The sequence below is a fragment of the Phalacrocorax aristotelis genome, chromosome 2 (genome assembly GCF_949628215.1).
Source record: "Phalacrocorax aristotelis chromosome 2, bGulAri2.1, whole genome shotgun sequence".
NCBI classification, from domain to species: domain Eukaryota; kingdom Metazoa; phylum Chordata; class Aves; order Suliformes; family Phalacrocoracidae; genus Phalacrocorax; species Phalacrocorax aristotelis.
Window position 1 is genome coordinate 30,853,138 of NC_134277.1, and position 16,192 is coordinate 30,869,329.

The window sequence follows — 16,192 nt, forward strand, 5'->3', positions numbered from 1 at the left end:
GCTGAAGCAGATTAAAACTAGCTCAGTTTTATACTACTGCTCTGAGCATAACCATGAAGGCAGAAAAATATATTTAGAGGCAAGCAGATCATCAAGGTATAGAAAAATTGCAGGCGGTTTTCCATCCCCAGTGACACAGCCACCAAAGCTTTCTTGCCTTACCTAATGAAGAGGCATCACAAAGAGCAGCAAAAGAGGAAGCCTCTAATGCTCCGGTTTCTCTTCAGCTTATATAGCTTTTACTATAGGAGGAGCATCTCCTCAGAGATTAAGAACCTCTCACGATGCCCCTGTGCTGGCAGGAGAAGCAGCAACTCTCCAGATTTATTGCCAGTCTCTCTGCCCTGCTCAGCATCTCCATCCTTCCTCCCACTTCAGCTCGTAGGAAGAGAGGCAGGACCTTGTCTCTTTACTAGAGGGACCAAACAGAGATTTACCTCACCACAGGAAGGCTTTGCTTTCTGAGTCTGGGATGTGAATAGCAGAATATGAAACCTTGACTAGGCTATTTTAGCACTTACTAACTAATCCCTCTCTTCCCCACTAAAAACTCTGGTTTTAGAAAACACCTCAGTGATCAGATTCAGGGGGGAAAAGCAAGATGTAGTTTACCTACTGGTGATCTATTATAGATGCACTATGCCAGGTAAGCAGTAAGACATATAGAACAAATATATAAACTCAGGCCCAGACTGAAGCAGTGTGAGTTTCTATACAATCCACGATACATCCCTACATCTCTTTGCTGTGCTTACACCATCAGAAGCTCATAGGGAAAACAGCACTGTCACCCTCCACAACACCAAAGGCGATTAGCACGTCTCCCACACCTTCCAACTGTTATTGCAGTCTCACGTCTCCTTCCATGCCCCACCGCCAGGCTGCCTCCCACCCTCTCTGCAGATGCTGGAAGTGGCATCACTTCTTGGATCTTATGCATGGGCCCTGCTCCTCTGGACTTTCAGATCAAAACTGATGTCCTGGTTTTCCTGGTAAGATATTCAGGAGACAGTGTGAATAGGCTGCAACTAGACACTCGGTCTACTTCTGTTTCTGTCCTCCCTTCACTCCCTATTTACCCATCTCCTGATATTCTTCCACTGTAGATCACTTACCTTCCAGATATTTCTTCTGAGCATATGAGCACAAAGACAAGCCATCTCTTTGGTTTCTGGGATGAGTTAGACCAAGATTATTTAGCTACTAGATCATCTCTACTTGACATCTCAGAGAAGATGCAAGAACATGAAAGGTCCATTAAAATAATAAAAAAAAAAAAAGCCACCACACAGATGTCCTTTGTATTTGCAGAAATTTCAATACTCTTCAACGTTACTTCAGACCTGTTTCACATGCAAAAACTACCACGGTACCACACATGTAATCAGTCTTGTCCATGTGGGGCACGGCAGTGACATGCGGTGTAAAGGGCATACCCACAATGCTGCAGAGACACACACAAAACTCAACTCTCAAGCTTAAAGCACACTTGGCCAATATCTTCACTCACACATATGCTTAAATAAGAAACAAAAATTAGGAAATAATACTTTCCTAGCTGGGAAATAAAATAGGTTCATCTACCTTTTTTGCCATACTTTATTCCACATCATATATTTTGAGGATTTATAAAAACTTAATGAAATTCACACTGTTATCAATGTTGTGGTAGAAACGTTCCACAATATGCTTCTGCTTCTATTTTGAAAGTAATGAAAATTTATTAAAAAAAAAAAATTAGTCTTGCTGTTTGATAAATGTTGATTAGCACTAGGAACCGAGTAAACATTTGATCAACCAATGTCTTAAACAATAAACTAACAAGATGCCTTCATTACTATCAGCTGTTGAAGTCTTATATTTGCTTGGGCAATTGGTCAGCTAACCATCTAGTTATTTGCACAGTGAAATGTGCATTTTTCAAAAAGAATTAGGTTCAGAGGATAAACCAAGTCCAAGAATGTACTAGATTATATCTAACAATGTGTAAGAGCACTTTGCTTCAATTAGATATGCCTGATTTGTTATTCCTGTCTTGTAAAAAACACTTCACAGCTACAGCATGGAGCGTAGCAGATGTTAATAAATTCTAGTGAGTTAAACCCAATGGAAGTCTCCATGAGATCTGATTATCTTCTGAAACAAGAACTAATCAAAAACAGTATTTACAGTTAAATAGCACAAATGTATTGAAAAGTTTATGTTTACGCTAATATGGAAGGCACTACAGAAAACACAGTACTTTTCCTGAGGAATACAGCTCAGGAGAGCTTTTGTGCTATCTGATAACTTTCAATTACATTTTATTAAAAAATAAAATGGGGGTGGGAAGGGGAGTGGGACAACGTATTCAAAAATTAACACACAATATTACTAACACTTATTAGTTCAGTGCTGCCAGCAGTACATTTAACAATTGCCTCATTTTCCATCACTTTAGCAGTTTTACTCATGCCAAACTGTGCTAGATTTTGAACTGATATGTGTGATAAAACACAGCAATTTAAATAAATTTTAAAAACCCACAACCAAAAAAACTGCTGCCTCTTCTCTCCTGTAGTTGGCTGTTGTCTAATGACAACTTCTGTTCCAGATATTCAAAGTCAAGCAAGAGCTTTTCTGGGACAGCATGACCTAATTAAATTAATTTGCGGTGGCCCATTTTGAAAGATCCAAATTGAACATTTTTTCTGGTAGTTGAACAACAGTTTCTAAATTCATTTATTATGCAATGTCCTGGTTTCAGCTGGGGTAGAGTTAAATTTCTTCGTAGTAGCTAGTATGAGACTATGTTTTGGATTTTTGCTGGAAACAGTGGTGAAAATGTGGAGATGTTTTAGTTGTTGCTAAGTACCGCTTACACTGGTCAAGGACTTTTTCGGCTCCCCATGCTCTACCGGTTAGTACACAAGAAACTGGGAGAGGACACAGCCGGGACAGCTGTCCCCAACTGACCAATGGGATATCCCACACCATATGGCATCATGCTCAGCATATAATGCTGGGGGAAGAAGGAAGGGATGGCCGTTCGGAGTGATGGCATTTGTCTTCCCATGTAACCGTTACGCGTGATGGAGCCCTGCTTTCCTGGGGATGGCTGAACACCTGCCTGCCCATGGGAAGCAGTGAATGAATCCCTTGTTTTGCTTTGCTTCCATGCGCAGCTTTTGCTTTACCTATTAAACTGTCTTTATCTCAGACCATGAGTTGCCTCACTTTTACTCTTCCAATTCTCTCCCCCGTCCCATCAGGGGGGAGTGAGCGAGCGGCTGCGTGGTGCTTGGTTGCTGGCTGGGGCTGAACCACGACATGCAAGAATAATTATCTATAGACAGTAACTGGAATTTCTGCAAAACTGTATTGACAAACACTAAAATGTAACTTATACTTTCCAATTTCAGTTATATATGAGGTCTGCAAAATCATGTTGCTCCTGAGTGACAATAGAGAAAAATGGTCCAATTTCAAAGAAGGGCTCATAAGGCAAGACCCTTCCTTGAAAAGTTTCCCTAGCTGAATTCCAGCCAGTCAGGAGTGAGCATATACTGTAGCAAACAAAGTACTCTGTTGTAGAATATCATACTGGAAAAACTTAAAAGACATTCTTTTCTCTCTTTCTGACCTTCAAGAAAACCATAGTATGGTTTACTGTCTGGTTGTAGTACAGAAGGGTTTAGTAAAACGCCTCTTTGACAGCCTTTGAAAGAATTTTTCCTGGATGAGGTTAGGTATATAAAAAAAAAAGTTAAAAAAAAACCCCAAATCTAAGTCCCACCTCTAAAGAGTTAAGATATTGACAAGAGGCAACAGTGCCATTTCTGAAGTAACAGCTGTGTTCTTGTTGATGACATGCATTTAACAGCTGTGAGTCTGCAAAGAAATGGACTCAATATCATGGTCACAACCTGGGAATTCAAAATTTATTAGGAGCCATTTTGCTGAGTATTTCAGTACTAGAAAATCAGCTCATTTGCCTTTCTCTAGGTTTTATCAAAAAGATTTCAGTTACGACATTCTTTCAGCTTTTTGGCAATCGTGTGAAACCTCAAGACTCAATATAATTGATATATAATTAATATAATTAACTATGAAAATTCCTGAAAGATTTCATATCAATCCAGATCTTTACACCTTTAATAAAAGCAACAAAAGGGGAGAAATTGAACACATTAAAGGATTTAATAACAAAATCTGAACTTAACTAATACTGAAAGGCTTTCAGTCACTAAAAAAAGTATCATTTTATACTATTAATTACTTTCACCTGTCTAGATGGGGTAAGGGAATCTTCAGCAATAGGCTGGCTAACTTGGTGAGGCAAGCTTTAAACTGAAGGACTTGAGGGGTGGGATCCGTTACAGAAATGCTCACACCAGCACATCCAACAGGGGAGTAAGTCAGGCCAACCAGTGTGGTGACAAATGTTCTTTACCTGTCTCCCAAGAGGTGAAACAGAAGAGTGATTACCTCAAGTGTATGTACGCACACAGTCTAGGTAACAAACAGGAGGAACAGGAGCTCCGTGCCCACTCAGAAGGGTATGGCATCATAGGAGTAACTGAAACGTGGGACAACTCAAATGACTGGGGGATCGCAATGGACAGTTACAGGCTCTTTCGTAAAGACGGGCATGGTAGAAGAGGTGGAGGAGTCGCACTCTACATTAAGGAAAACATCAAATGTATTGAAGTCAACTATGGTGATGCGACTGCTCCATTGAATGCCTCTGGGTTAAAGACAGAGGGGTCATCTCCAAGCAGGACCTCACAGTGGGCATCTGCTACCGGCCTCCTAACCACGGTGACAATGCCGATGAAGCGATACTTGGGGCACTAAAGCAGGCTTCTGGCCAACAGAACCTGGTCCTGATGGGTGACTTCAACTACCCAGACATCTGCTAGAAGAACAATATGGAAGCTTGCGTGTCATCCATCAAGTTCCTGGAATGCATAGAGGATTGTTTCCTGATACAAATGTTAGATGTGCCAAGCAGGAATGAGACGATGCTGGACTTGCTATTCACAAACTGAGAAAACCTGCTTTGTAATATCTCGGTTAGTGATAGCCTTGGCTGCAGTGACCACAATATTGTGGAGTTTGGGATCCTGCTGAGCATGCTGAAGGTCAGTACTAAGACAAGAATTCTGGATTTTAGAAGAGCAAACTTCAGCTTGCTCAGAGCTCAGTTGGGAGGGATTCTGTGGGATGCTTCCATGGAAGATAATGGAGCTAGTGAGTGCTGGGAGTTCTAGAACTCTCAATTGGAAGCACAAAGCCAATTTATCCCCTATAAAGGAAAGGGAAGTAAGTGGAGCAAGAGGCCCCCATGGCTCAACCATGACCCCCTGGGTCTACACAAATCCAAAAGAGAAGGATACCAGAGATGGAGAAGTGAAGGATTATCTGTTGAGAGCTACAAGGGCATTGCCGGAGTGTGTAGAGACGCAGTTAGAAAAGCAAAAGCCGAGCTTGAATTGAAACTGGCCATAGATGTCACAAACAACAAGGAAGGCTTCTTCGGGTATGTCAACCACAAGCAGAAAAAGAAGGAAAACATAGGCCCACACAAAAGGAGAGTCAACCACCAACGATGCAGAAAAGGCAGAGGTCCTCAACACCTTCTTCACCTCCATCTTTACCAGCACTGTAGGGTCCCAGGCTTTGGGAACAAAGTTCCCAGTTGATCCAAGCACTGACCCACCATCAGTGAAGGAAGAGTTAGTACGTGAGTTATTACAGGAGCTTGACCCCTACAAATCAGTGGGCCTGACGCCATCCACCCGAGGCTGTTCAGAGAGCTGGCTGACATCATTGCAAGGCCACTCTCCATAATCTTTGAGAAGTCCTGGAGAATGGGGGATGTCCCAGAGGAAGGCAAACATTACCCCTATCTACATGAGGGGATCGAGGGAGGATCTGCGTAATTATAGGCCCATCAACCTTACTTCAATCCCTGGGAAGGTTATGGAACGAATCCTCCTGAGGGCCATCACAAGTAAAATGAAGCACATGATTGGGAAAAGCCAACATGGCTTCACTAAGGGCAGATCGTGCTTGACAAACCTGGTGGCCTTCTATGACAAAGTGACTTGCCTGGTTGACATGAGGCAGGTGGTGGACATTGTCTACCTGGACTTTTCCAAGGCCTTTGATACAGTTCCCCACGGCCTCCTCCTGGAGAAGTTAATGCATTATGGCCTAGACAAGTGGTCTGTGCAGTGGGTGGGGAATTGACTGACAGGCCACACCCAAAGGGTGGTGGTAAATAGCACTTTTTCAAACTGGCAACCTGTCACAAGTGGGGTCCCCCAGGGGTCGATACTGGGCCTAATGTTATTCAACATCTTTATAAGTCATCTGGATAATGGGGTCAAGTGTGGCCTGATGAAGTTTGCTAATGACACCAAATTGAGTGGGGAAGCAGACACTCAGGAAGGGAGAGCTGCTCTGCAGGAAGATCTGGATAGGCTGGAAGAGTGGGCCAGCAAGAACCTTATGAAATTCAACAAGAACAAGCGTAAGGTCTTGCACCTGGGAAAACATAATCCAGGAGTGCAGCACTTGACTTGAGAGTCAAGATCCACCTGGCTGGAGAACACCTCCGTGGAAAGGGACCTGGGGGTCCTTGTAGACAGGAAGCTCAATATAAGCAAACAGTGTGCTGCTGCGGTCAAGAAGGCCAACAGGATGCTGAGTTGCATCAAAAAGGGCATCGCCAGCAGAGAGAAAGAAGTCATTATCCCACTCTACTCAGCCCCTGTCAGGCCATACCTGGAGTACTGTGTACAGTTCTGGTCCCCTCTATACAAAAAGGATGTGGACAGGCTGGAAGGGGTCCAGAGAAGGGCCACCAAGATGATCAAAGGATTGGGAAGCCTGCCATATGAGGATAGGCTGGGAGAACTGGGTTTGTTCAGCCTTGAGAAAAGGAGGCTCAGAGGGGATCTCACCACCATGTACCAGTACTTAAGGGGCAGCTACAAAGAAGATGGAGACTCCCTTTTTACAAGTCACATGGAGAGGACAAGGGGGAACAGACACAAGTTGCTCTTGGGGAGATTCCAATTGGACACAAGAGGGAAATTTTTCACAGTGAGGACAGTCAATCATTGGAATAATCTCCCCAGGGAAGTGGTTGACTCAGCCACATTAGACACCTTCAAGAATCAGCTGGACAGGGTGCTGGAATATCTTGTTTAGACTGTGCTCTTCCCAGAAAGGTTGGACTAGATGATCCCTGAGGTCCCTTCCAACCTGGGATTCTGTGATTCTGTGTGACTTAGGAGACAACTTGAGAGTCAAGACAAGCAGAACTTGTATCCAAGGACAGAGTACTACAGTCTTAAAAGTGGTATCAGTAAGATGGTAAAATGAATTTTATGCTCCAATTTATATTTCAGGAAGAAACACGCACAGCTTAAATGGTTTATGGTGTATGAATGAGTTACAGTGCATGAAACATGGTGATAATGAAAATAACTGTGAAAGCAAGACTAAAAAAACTTCCAAATGACGAGGATATATCTCTTGCATACTGTCTCTCTCTTGCATACCATCAGTCAAATGCAAATAATATCCACCAGTGTTTGTGTTTTCTGATAAGTCTTTCAAGTTACTCCTTTTACAATCAAATTATAATACTTGTCTTAAAACTCTATGTGGTAGCAAAGACCCCAAATCAAGCCCATATTTCCTGGCACTCATTTGTTATAAGATTCCTCACAAATTCTTACACACCTTCATTTTCAAGTTTTTTCCCAATAATTATTTTTGTAACTTGCAGGACTGTATTGAAGACAATTCAACATATAGCCAAGTGTCAGCCGGGCTCCCTGAGACTGTCAAAGGTGTTTATCAAACACCACGTACGGACTTTTCTCTGTTTTGTTGCCATTTGTTAAGGGAAGAAGCCTCACCTATGGAGAGAAAGGTCTATTGTTTTCAAAATACAAAGCCCAAAGAACCCTGAGTGGTTCCACCAGGATCCAGAGTCATCTGAATAGGGTGGGGAAACCTGAAAGCCATCTTGTGCAGGAGACCTCCCTTCTGGAGCTACTGCCTCCCACACCGCTCCCATCAGTGGTACCATGCAGGCAACAAGGACCACATACCCCAGCTCACACTGACCCCAACACCCACTTTGTGCTGGCCCTTCCCAGGGTCTGCTCTGGAAGAATTTACCATAAAGCATGCAGCGCCACATCTCAGACCTAGCAAGTTTTGGGTGAAAAATTTTGGTAGGTACTGCTGCATGAACAGTTCACTCTGTTCTCATGATTTTGTGAGGGAACTCATTTTCCCTCCTGTTAATCACCTTGTAGCACCCTTGAAGAAAAAAACCCCACATAAATTAGTCACAGCAGGGATGCAAGGCAATAATATATTTATTGCTGAGCTGCAGTTAAGTACAAGTTAGCTCCTACAAATACAAGAGATTTTTCCGCTATGCAAGTAAGAGGTTGTCCACACATCAATGAAAAATGGTCGACAGACACATTTTAACATCTCTGCTCCTCTAGTTGTGTTGGAGAAAGTTATGATTATTAATGATCCTTAGCAAAGGTTATGAAGCAGCTGCATATCAATCCAGAGATATAAATATTATCCCCATGGTAAAAGCTCCCACAGTGGCATGAATGAATCCTTACCAGCTAGTTGTCTTCTGGATGCTCCTGGAGGTGCACTAGCCATCAGGGGAGTCCTCCATATGTGACAACTGGCATCTTGACCCTGGGACATCAACTTGCAGATGAGAAACTAGGTCCAGTGAGATCCCAGTAGCATAGGCTAATAAGGAGCTGAAGAATTTAGGCTAGATAGTTAAAGGTACTCAGATGCAAGTAGCTTCCTTTACTAACAAAAGTAAGTACTAAGAGAAGTATGAGCAGAGTGTAATTTACAACAGATGAGTGATAGAAGCATGCCAAAAACAGAGGACAGGTGACTGTCATCCAGAAGGGAACAGCATCTTCTGATGAGTCCAGAGACAAAAGAAAATATTACATGTTGGCTTCCTTGTAAATTAAAACCTATGGTATGGACCAATATGACCAAATCAAATCTGCTTCACTTCCAGCAATAAACGTCTTCACATCACCCCTGCTATCCCGCAGGTAATGATGTTTTATCTCCAACTGATGCGATGCCTAAATATTTACACATTTAGCAACTTCCTACATTAAGGTTTTGAAACATGTTCATATTACTTGCCTCGAATGAGATTTCATAAGATCTACTCTTGATCAGATGTGTTGTTTTTCACTAAGTGATTGGATTTATTTCATAGATGTTTTTCTTACTATGATTTGGCTGAGGAAACAAAACCCTAAAAGTTATGCTTTCTTTAAATTTAGGCAGGGCTTGCCCCAATTGTATCAATGTTCAGTTGCAGTATCCAAGTTCAGTTTTCCCAATAAAAAGATACTACCATCCTACCAGAGAGAGGAAGACAGACACAGATTAGGAATATCTAATACCATCATGAAACATCAGCAATAAAACAATTTCCTTATAAATTCCTAATAGAATACTTCAAACCATGGAACACAGAATTTAATTAAGTAAAAATATTGTAACGCTTATTTATAAGCATCAAATAGAAGTGAGAAATAAAAAGAAAGAAACAAAATAATCCTAAATAATCTGAATAAACTTAAATATTCCTGGATGTGTCAGTAATATAATGAAAATATCCACATGATTTTGACTAGAACATACAGAAGCTACAATGGATTACCTCTTTTTAAATTAAAGGTGTGTTTTAAAGAAATTCACCTCTTAACTAAGATGAGCTAATCTATTTTCTAAATGAAACATTTGTATTGCTGTGACATTTCTTAGCAACCAAAATGACTTCTGTAATCATGTTGATTTCAGGGCCAGGAGCTGTCTGCTTTAATCAACTCAAAGAGAATTCTCAGAGCAGATCCTGTAACACTTCAATGTTACACTATTTCAATATTCCAGTTTCTACCAGAATCCAATTTACTAACACAGTTAGATTTGAGAAAAAGATAAATTAAATCATAGATCAATTTACACTTAATAAAATAAACAAACAGAAAATCTATTAGGACCAAGCTTCATTAGACAAAAAAAATAATTGTTAAGGGTATAGCTGAAACTATGCTGGCTACCCTGCTCATGAAAGCACCTTTCAGACATTCACACGCTCCATTGATGATCCTGTAGTTATACGGAAAGGAATGCCTAAGTTACCAAGCAATGAGGGCAGAGTTAAAAAACTTTGTATCTTTTGATGTTATTTTTGAGACAAAAGGCAGAAGTGTTCAAAAGCTATTTCTCCTGTATATTAAGGAAATAGAATGATGTATCAGTGTTTTACAGTGATAATGATGTTTTATTTATTCAAGAAATAGGTTATTAAATAACAACTATTTGAAGTAATATTTTAAGTTTTCAGAGCAGAAAGCATGCATCGCACGGTATTATAAAACGCCAACAGCGCTCCCTGAGCCTTGAATGTTGCTTTAACAAGGGAAAGTTCGAAAAGACTACAAAGTAACACGACACAAAAAGAGAAAGCTAATGGTTATTTAAAAGAAATAAGGACCAAATTACCCAGAGATTTATACTTACTGTGACACTGATTCTGTGAATGTCATAGAAAGGTCAACAGTACATGTAATTATATAAAAAAGCCAATATCCTTAATGCAAATAATTATGTTTTTAAGACTGAATGCTTATTCTAGTGAGTTATGAGACCATTTAATGAAAATAATATATTAACAAATATATTTGTTTTTATTTGAAGTCAATCAGCCAGGCATAACACATACTGAAAAAAAAACATTAAAAACCAACTGAATGATAAATCAAAGAGAACTTCAAACATGGAATTGCTAAACAATACTTCTGGACTGGTTTTTTGGTAGTGATGGTTTTCCTTAGTTTTAGGATGGAGCAACAGGCTCTTTTGGTCTCGGCTTTTTGCTACTCTCAACCTTCTGCAATTCAAAGGTAAACATAGAGTAATTGTTACTTATAATTTATAATAATTGCCAATGATGAAGTGGCTTAATTGTAAACAGTGACAGGGATTCACCAGGTGGCAGCTTAACCTGCTCTGCCTAAGCTGCATGTCATTAATTTTATCATGGATTTGAAAAGAAAAAAAAAGAATCCCAAGCCTTACAGATCCACCCTGTCCTAGTCTTCCTCCTATCAAATTCCAATAAGTAGTTATTTACGTTATTTTTTTGGTATAAACAACTGTTAAAAAAAATACATTTAAGTTATTAAATATGCATTGGAAAGCGCCTCAAAAAGAGACAAGTTCAAACCTAGGTATCTACCCTTTAGAACTAATATGCAATCTCTTTGTTATGAAGATGAAGTAGTGTTCTTCCCCCAGATATACAAACAAGTGATTCAAGAACAACTAACTTACGAGATTTCAGGACAAAACTAAGGACTGCTTGGCTGTTGTCAGTGCTTAGCATATTTTGAAAGCACAAAGAGTGCCTCTAGAGAGTCCAGGTAAGCAACCTTTACCTCATGCCAAATCTAGTCAAAAGCATTAGATACAGTGGCTCTAGATCTGGTAAACATGTCCCCTACATTTGCATAACCACTACCAAGTATTAAGACTGATCATATAATTAAAAACTACTTCAAGGGCTCAGCAGCAGTCTGTATCTCTGTCAGGGTCAGCGAGATTATCCTGGTATATTAAATCTATCTACTCCATGGTCTCCCACTTTGTGGGAAAGGGTCTTCGAATGTTAGGAGTTCATTTGCTCCTTACTCCCCATCAAAAGTCATAATTCCATGCAACTACCTACAAAACCATCTACAGCAGCGGCAGAAGAGTCAGAGACCTGAGATTTCAGGATTTTAAGCATTAACCAGACCTGCCTAGTTCCTAAAACATCTCGCCTTCCTAACAGCACAGCCAGATACAGAAAAAAGGAGTGAAACTTTAACAGCGAGATAAATTGTTTTCAAACTATTTTAGTTTCACTTGCTCTTTTTCTTAGCAGCACAGCGTGACAGTGTGCAGCTAATGCTCTGTGACAGATTTTGCCTGGTGGAAATTCCTCCCAGGAAGAGAGACCTCATGGCCTATTTCTCCTTATGGCAAATTTTAAGCAAATTAAACTGATAACTGTATCTTGAAAAACAATCCTGAGGACAGCATTGCTGACAGGACCCCCAGAGGGACACGGTCCATGCTAATAAACCAACATGACAAGTCACAGGCACAGTACTGCAGAGGGATGTGCTGTGGATTTCAGGCACCGAGGGACAAGGCAAGGAGGGAGCCCACCGCAGCCCCTGGGGTACACGGGATGCCAATTAAATGGCAGAGATATCTCTGCCAGCCACAGGGGTGCAGGCAGCCCTGAAGGGTCCTGGCCCTCCACCCCAGGCAGCTGCAGGGAGGACGGCATGGCCAGACCACACGCCACTGCTTTTCACCTTTGGGTGCGCAACAAAAATTCATCTCGTGGGTTTCCTCAAGTGCCTGTGAATGACAGCTTGTGTGAAAGCTGTCAGAGCTGTGTCTGCACTGCTCGGGTGACCCAAGCTTTAACAGAGCTGCAGCTCTGGTCACCGCTCAGTCTCTTGAAGCCACAGCAGGGGGTCCCTGTCCCAGCTCTGCCCTGCAGCAACAGGGGAACAACGCTGGAGCAGATCAGGGCTTTCTGACACACAGCTCATGGGTAACGTGCTGCCCCCAGAAACTTCTAGTAGTTTGCCAGAGGGGAGGAAAAAAAAAACTAATATCAAGAGGTTATGGACAAAAGCAACCAAGAAAGTGAAGCATTTTTCACAGCAAGGGATTGAAGAGGGACCAGCGATGTAACGCTGGCCTCTGCAAGATGCTGTGTATGGATCAATTTGGCAAACCTGCCACAGAATACTTAACTTGAAGTCAGCTAAACATATGCGATAACAAAATGCTAGAACAGGATTGAAGTTCAGCAGTTTTTAATCCTATTTTGTATTAAATGCAAGGGGAAACCTGTAGCAAGAACAATCTACTAATGGAAAGTATTTCAGGTCTCATCTAGAGCTTAACAAGTGCTCAGCACTTTCTGTATAACTTCTGGTTGGCTTAAAGTGAAGGCAGATGTTAATCTTGCCCACAAAGGACCTTTAAGGATAGGCCACATTATATCTTCAAGTAACCTGTTCATTTGTATAAGTCTAAAAGAAGCAGGTGTACGTAGAAAAGCAAGCCTGTTTCAGTGGTTATAGTATATAATGCAGGAGAACCACCATCTCTTGCAGAAAAATGCCCATCCATAAAACTATTCCCTTTTTATCTTGGAAATTAAAATGCTAAGATCGTTCCTCTTCTCAAGCCCCAGTTCAATGTAATTTAATAAATATTAAATTATTAATCATGGCTTTAGTTTTTAATTATGTCTCACATGAGAAACACTCAAAGACTCTTTCATTTCTCCATCTTAATTATTTTGATTATTTCTAACACCAACAAGCAAAAAATATTCTCATATAAATCAGATTCCAGGACAAGAAGAGCAACAAAAGCTCACATGAATTTCTGTATTTTTCCCAGTATTTTTGTGTTCAGATAAGGAGCTGGGGAGAAAATGGCATCCACGAGGAAGACAGGCAACATTTCTGGCCCAGACCCAGCTCCTTCTGAGGCCAATGGTAAGAAATGACAGTAGCTTCAGCCCCCTCAGGCTTTTGACTTTGCCTGCAAGAGCAGTTTTTCATCCTCTGCTGCCCAGGCAAAAGCCAATCAACAGACGGCAAACCAAGAAGCACAAGCCTTCAGAGCTGACAGGTAAGATTAAGTCAAGTAAAGATAACACCTACATGTATTCCTACTGTTATTAAAAGTCCTCAGACTAAGTCTTGCTTTCAGTGTTTGAACTGGAACTCGGATAAAAGCACTCACATCCAGTAAATGGGACCATTTCTGGAAATATGCAAATATGTGGTTCTTCTCGTAATGAGAAGCAACTTTTCTCAGTATGAAAACAGAGCACAACTACTTAACGAGCCTAAGCAATGCTTTCCAGTTCATTCTTCTTAAAATGAAGTGCAGATGTACCCTAGTTCAACATTAATTATAATCAACGTAACATAGGAGGTCACAGTAAATAAATACTGTGCATTTAAGAAGCATTTCTTTTTTTAAAAAAACCAAACAAACAAACAAAAAAACACCACACAAAAACCCAAGAGAAACCCATCCAAACCCTACTTCTCATCTGCAACAGCTTTCTGCTGGAAGCACTGCAGTGCAGGGCTGACTAGGTGACATCGGCTCAATCTCATGTATGTCTCTTCAGATCTAATTACATTATAAAAGGGACAACCAGCTTTTAAACACATTTTTAAAGCACTTCTAGCTTACTTCTTATATAAGGAGATCATTGTTCTCCTTCAATTTTATTTATTCTGTTAACATAGCCTCTCAGCTGGAAAGAATTGGTTTAATCCTTTCCCGTTTGTTTGGAGAGTCCGATATTACTTAATTCTGTTGTTCAGATGCAGCTGAACTCTTTGCTCAGTAAACTTCAGTAAACAGAGGCTCTTTGTTGCACTCAACTGCAGGGAAAACAACAAATAAGAATGTCCTTACTCACCACAGACTAAAAGCCGTATTTTAAATACGCTTATAAATTCATAGTGTGGAAGGACATCCAAACACACAACCACCAAGGAGTAACCATACAAAACACCAGTACAGTCCCCTGAATATCTGAAAGGCTCTATGTATGGCATGAAGCAGTATTAGTATTGCATACAGACAATAATCCAGCTCTCTCAAACAAATACTTAAAATCGTAACACTTCATAGCACATGAACAATTTTGACCTGGGTCTAACCTTCACCTTCACTGCAAGCCCAAGGACAGCACCCTGTTGCCAGCAAGTCCCTGATGCTTTGCTATATAAAAACAGGCATGCAGGACAAAGAAAATTCCCTCTGCCTCCAGGTGAGGATTCACAAAGGGTGCATACAGCATCCCACAGAACAGACCCACGCCTTCACCGAACCCACATGCTCAGGAACACGCTTCGATGGCAGTGTTTGCACCTGCGATGAACACACACATACAGACACTGCTTATCCATATGCGATTCTCGTACCACAGGGAACACCTTCAAGAAGGTATGAATACGTTTGGTATTTCTTTGAATAAATCTCCTCAAGATACACTAGCAATTGCAGAAAGAGCAACGAGAGCCAGGTGCAATGGAGAAGGTATGGATTTTATTGAGGTGTGCAGAATGGGTTTTGAATACATTTTCCAGTTGTGGAACTTCTCTGACAGACAAGTATTTCCATGCAAAATTACAGTGAACTGTTCATAAATGACAATAGCTCTTCCCACTGAAGCAGAGGCTAAAACTGCAGAGCCAGAGCCTTACAAAGTTTAAACTTTATAAGAATAAATATAATCCAGGGCCCCAAAAAAACCCTGTCTCCAGGCGAAGCTGCGTAACAGATTTTGTTCAGGTGGATATGGGACTGTTAAAAACTACTTTTGATGCCAGCTGCTATTTTTAAGCATCTTGGTATAAATCTCAGATTCAGTCACCCCAGAATGAACTCTCAGACAACACTGCTATAATTTTAACATGAGAAAGAATGGCTACAAAATTAGATTAGAAACTCTCTGACAATTTTAGAAAACTGTCAGTGTAGGGGTTAAAAAGGATACATGAAAACTAGAAATAAGGCAGAGATTAAATATGTTTGCGCTTTTATATTGGTTCTAAAATAAAAAATGGGAGTATGTGAATTCATATGTATGTATGTCCATATAGACTCGTGTGTGTAAAGTGGTAGTTTATTCATGTAACATAAATAGACTATTAATAGATATCTATTGCATACGTGTAACAGTAGTAGAAAGACGACAATAGAAGATACAAATGATACAGGAATAAGAGGAGAGGTTACATCTATGAAAGAATTATATTCATATATTATATTATATATTTTATATATATATGTAATATATTTTATATATATTATATCCATATTATATGAAACATATCATATAACTACAAATATATCTGTAACTATGTGATATTTTATATATCTGTATATAGATATATTTATATATAAACCTTCACTCATAATTGAAGAAAAGGTAACTGTTCAAAAAGGAACGGGCAGGGGAAAACACCTGCTAACAATTCAGAGTGGTCAAAGTTGCAGAAGGATCTCACAA

The 16,192-nt window shown here is 40.5% G+C and overlaps 2 protein-coding genes across 2 annotated transcripts in view; one reads left to right on the top strand and one right to left on the bottom strand.

Moving 5' to 3' along the window:
• THSD7A (thrombospondin type 1 domain containing 7A) overlaps window positions 1–16,192 on the bottom strand; it is a 300,728-nt gene that overhangs the window by 271,135 nt on the left and 13,401 nt on the right. The window lies entirely within an intron of this gene.
• Window positions 15,033–16,192, top strand: part of LOC142052246 (uncharacterized) — a 38,269-nt gene continuing 37,109 nt past the window's right edge. The window contains exon 1 of the mRNA XM_075081990.1: window positions 15,033–15,216. Coding sequence (XP_074938091.1) covers window positions 15,033–15,216 — 184 coding nt within the window. The remainder of the gene's footprint in view (window positions 15,217–16,192) is intronic.